This window comes from Podarcis gaigeae (genome assembly GCF_964106915.1).
Source record: "Podarcis gaigeae genome assembly, chromosome: 3".
NCBI lineage: Eukaryota > Metazoa > Chordata > Lepidosauria > Squamata > Lacertidae > Podarcis > Podarcis gaigeae.
In genome coordinates, this window is record NC_139680.1 from 90,115,234 (window position 1) to 90,119,796 (window position 4,563).

The window sequence follows — 4,563 nt, forward strand, 5'->3', positions numbered from 1 at the left end:
TTAGCAGTTGCAGTTTTTATACAGATCTGTTCCCCCAGAGCACCCCAAATGTCTAGGTAGGATGTTCATAGGCTTTATTTACAACCATGTAAGAGGATAAACAGCTCCATTTAGATTAAGATGCCAGCCTTGGCCATTCCCCACAGACACCTGAAGCTGTTTGTAGTTTCCCATGTTATAGCATCCTTATGTATGTTGGAAGCACAGCTATGATTTGGGGCTCTTCGATCAGTCCCAGTTTCCCTGAGAGTCAGATAAGCAGGCAATGCCCATGAATGTGCAAACAGTACTTTAACCTGACCCTCGCAGTTGCTTCATCCCAGAGTAAACACTCAAGGGGACTCCTGCTGATATTGCTTCAGGTTGCTTCCTCTGCTTCCATTAGCAGCCGTGCACTTTGATAGCGCAGACAAGATCATGCGCTTCCTCGCCCGACTCCTCATCTTAGCTTTTCTGGGTTTCATTTCCCTGTTGTGGTGGAGGCACCTTCTCTGGAGAAACACACCACAGAACCAAGGTAGGATTCACCGCCACCATAAGAAGACAATCTGAGAAACAATTATAGCCTAATGCAGTCCAGCAATGTATTCTCGTTCTGTCAAGTGCCTCTGAGTTCAGTCTTCAAGCGTACTAGAGGACAGGGGTTGTACTTTTAATAATTATTTAGAATGAAGGATTCTGACAGAGGAAGCTTTTCGCACTTGTGTAGCCTTTTGCTGCAGTAGTTGTGGTAGTTCTGTAGAATATCTCATATGGTAGATATTCATAAATGCCCATTCCTTGGTCCTGTTTACTCAAGTAAATTATATTTGCTTTTACTCTTCTATTTAACAGTCACATTGACTGGAGAGCCAATGTGGTATGGTGGTTATTGTACTAGACTAGGAACTGGGAGACCAGTGTTCGAATCCTCATTCAATCATGAGGCTCACTGGGTGACATTGGGCCAGTCACTGCCTCTCCACCTAACCTACCTCACAGGGTTGTTGTGAGGATAAAATGGGGATGGGAGAACAAGGTACACCACCTCAAGCTCCTTGGAGGGAAAGATGGGATATAAATGCAATAAGCTAACGAAATAATAATTTGAAAGCATTTGACAGATTCATGCATGGCATCTAAAAAACAAAGCACATCCAAGGGGACTCCATTTCGATTAGTAATAGGCAATAAAACAACTCAATAGTAATTCTGCTGCCATGCAAACCAGTGAGAATAATTTAATCCCGGGTCCACAGTCCTTAGCACCCTTCCCTTGCACAGACAAACTCCGCTCCCTCCTCCGATCCTATTTTGCAGGCAGATTGGCCATGGAGGATGCGGAAGAAGATGCCCCACAGACGTTTGACAGTCTCCTGCATATTCAGCAGCTGAGGAAAAAGGCGCTGAGGTCCTTCTGCAGCGAAAGAGGTAAAATCACCCGACTCCCACCTACCCAACAGGAAGCTTCCCAGGCCCTGTCTTCAATTATGGTGGACCACAAACTGCACTTCCTGTATTGCAAAACCCCAGCCACTGGGGTGGAAGGCTGGGAGCGGCTGTTGGAGATGCTTCTGGAGAAAAACGTTAGCCTGCAGCTGCCAATTCCTCACCACCAGCAGTTTGGCAGCCAAAAGGCACTGAGTGAGTATAACCGGACCTCCATGGAGGCTATAATGCAGTCCTACACCAAAGTGATGTTTGTCAGGGAGCCTTTCCAGAGACTTATCTCTGCTTACATGCATGGGATGGCAGATGGCCTAAACTTCAAGGAGTTCGTTCAGTACATCTTATACAGCGGGTCCAGGAATCGCAGCATGGAGTGGACACCGTCGGTCAGTCTGTGCAGACCGTGCCTCGTGCAGTATGACTACGTAATAATGTTTGGGTTCCTTGACAACGAGGTGCGCCATTTAATGCTCCGGGCTGGGCTTCCGGAGAATATCCGGATCCCCGAGTTCATAGACTCCAAAATCCGGTGGACCTATCGCTGGCTAGAAGAGCAGATGCTCAGCCAACTGTCCCTCAGGGAGAGGAAAAGACTGTGCCACTTTTTCCGGTTTGACTATCAAGCATTTCGCTTTCCCCGCAGTTTGCTCTGGAACCTCACTTGCATTCCAGGAAGTGGTTAGGGTTGTTTTGGCTGGAAGAACAGAGAAAGACCTTTACTGTGATCAAGGACAAATGCAGCAGAAATTAGCTGGTCTAGTGACAGCTTCTTTTGTATACAGAATGGGGATCTACGTTACTTGTTGGTCAGCAGAGATTCCTGGTCAGCATCCATTTTTCCTGGAGAGCTACTTTGAAAGCATGAGTGAGAGCAAGCGTGCAGCCTCAGCCTGCTATAGTGAACTCCATATATGTTTTATTGCCATAAATGGCACTTTCCCCATATCTCTTGCCTCTAGGTTGGCAACATGGAACATGCAGCACCTCTCAGGGCTGGATTTTACTTACAGGTCTCCAGTTGCTGACCTAATACAAGTTTCGCAGTGATGAACAAAATGAATGATGTGCGTATACTTCTTAGGAAGCAGGTGATAAAGTAAATTTTCTGCTGGCTCTCTTGTGAATCTTATGTTTTCTTCACAGGCTGTGTTCTGATTGTGTTATTTTCCCACTATATATATATATATATGTATGTATATTTTTTTCTTGGTTTGTGGCCATAATAAACCTAATCCATCCATCCTTACTTTATCTGGTATCCATTCAATCTTTTGAGAACCCCTCCTTCCATACAGTGGTACCTTGGTTCTAAAATACCTTGGTTCTCAAATGCCTTGGTTCTCAAACAGTACATTGGAAATTTCTTTCATTTTATGGGTCAATGGTCTCGTTAGATAGTAAAATTCATGTTAAATTGCTGATTTAGGGGTTGTTTTTAAAAGTCTGGAACCGATTAATCCGTTTTGCATTACTTTCTATGGGAAAGCGCACCTTGCTTTTGGAACACTTTGGTTTTGGTAACACTGTATTCCTTTTTTAATCAGTGCTTAAAGGGCAGTAAGTTCATGGTTGTTTATGGAATACTTTGAGGAGAAGAAAAAGTAGTTGTTGTTGTTGTTGTTAATACCCCACCCATCCGGCTGGGTTCCCCCAGCCATTCTGAGCGGCTTCCAACAGAGAAACGCTATGGGAGTTTAAAGCACTATTAACACTAGTTTTTTGAACTGTTTTTGTGCACATGTTCTTCCCACACATGGCACACGATATTCTGCTCCAAGATTCTGGCATAGAACCATCAATGTGAGATGCCCAGTAAACCATATAGGCCAACTCTCTGCTGGATGCAGGAAAGCCAGAGCTGCAACACCCCCCAACTGGCTGTGTAGCCTTTGCTTCAAGACCTCTAGTGGGGAAGAGTCCACCCCGCTCCAGGTAATTGCTTCCACAGCAATTGAACTGCTATTACATGCCCTAGAACATGAGAAAGGAATCTGCAGCCCTTAAAAGGTTGCTGGATAACAACTCCTATCATCCCCAAACATTGGACCATGCTTGATGGGGCTGATGGGAGCTTGTCTAACAGCATGTGGGGGGCAACATAAGACAGGCCTGCTGGATCAGGCCAATGGCTCATCTAGTCCTGCATCCTGTTCTCACAGTGGCCTGCCAGATCCCTGTGGGAAGCCCGAATGCAGGACACAAGCACAACAGACTGTGTTTCCCTGCAGTTCCTAGTAATGGCCTTTGACAGTGGAATGGAACTAAACCATCCAATTAGTAGTAGTGACTTGAGAGTAGGGACTTAAATCAGGTTCTCTATCCCTGCTTTATAAGTGACCAGGACCCATGATGGAGCGATGCAGGAAGCAACAAGGATCGATTCTGAGGTGATCGGGAGTCGGGAGCAGATGTGGCCTCCGGTCTACCTCATTTCGATATGTGCGCCCTTTTGTTTTCTCCCATATGGGTACACGCTTGACATTCTTCTCATGTTATAAATTGGGTGGTGTTAGAAATGAGTTTAGGATAGGGAATGCCAATGCAAAGTGCAAGAAAATCTTCTGCCCTCCATATCAACATTTTGTGGCACAGCCATCCACAGTGTAGAGCCCCCATAATAATGACAATATTTTCCTTGTGAGTAATTTAGCAAACGTGCAAAGTGCTTTTCAAATCACATTTATTTCCTCCCCCCCCCCCAATAGTTCATTTCAAGCAGTGTTTCTTATATATTCAGATCATGAAGACACTAATTCATGAGAGAGTTCATTTAAAAGATTCTATAAAGTCCTCAGTTTCAGCAAAACTACGTGCTTCCTGGTAACTTGTTGTTACCATTGCTTCATATTTTCAGTTTGCTTCTATGCTTGGCAAGATATTATGTAGACTAGCGAGAGAAACCTCAGCCTTTGTCCTACAAAAGGTACTGTTAAAAAGGACCTTTTATGGGTCAGAAACCTGCAGAAAAGCCATGGGTTAGTTTATGAGAGCAACTGTCAAGGATGGATCTTCTGGCATGAGAGAAAGTCACACTTTAAGCTGCAGTACAGAATTATTGCACTGGGGACGAACTCTGAATATGCCCACTCCACAAGTATTACACAAACCACAAAAGTCAGGAGAGTTAACACCAGC

General features: G+C 44.8%; 1 protein-coding gene and 1 long non-coding RNA gene across 2 annotated transcripts in view; both read left to right on the top strand.

Annotated features, from left to right (window-relative positions):
* The window catches only part of LOC310841650, a 248,280-nt gene extending 245,610 nt beyond the window's left edge, over window positions 1–2,670 (top strand). Inside the window, exon 2 of the long non-coding RNA XR_014562654.1 lies at window positions 2,318–2,670. This is a non-coding gene — a long non-coding RNA (uncharacterized lncRNA). The remainder of the gene's footprint in view (window positions 1–2,317) is intronic.
* Window positions 362–2,670, top strand: LOC310841520 (carbohydrate sulfotransferase 8-like). Its single transcript, XM_083732763.1, has 2 exons — window positions 362–517; window positions 1,300–2,670. Exons 1-2 carry the CDS (start codon window positions 418–420, stop codon window positions 2,109–2,111), a joined length of 912 nt encoding a protein of 303 aa, XP_083588889.1. The 5' UTR covers window positions 362–417; the 3' UTR covers window positions 2,112–2,670.
* Window positions 2,671–4,563: the final 1,893 nt, after the last annotated feature.

What these genes read in the sequence shown, in the direction of transcription:
- LOC310841520 (XM_083732763.1), top strand. Translation starts at nt 418, where the DNA reads ATGCGCTTCCTCGCCCGACTCCTCATCTTAGCTTTTCTGGGTTTCATT. An exon ending in AAACACACCACAGAACCAAG is followed by an intron (nt 518 to 1,299) that starts GTAGGATTCACC and finishes CCTATTTTGCAG; the next exon opens with GCAGATTGGCCATGGAGGAT.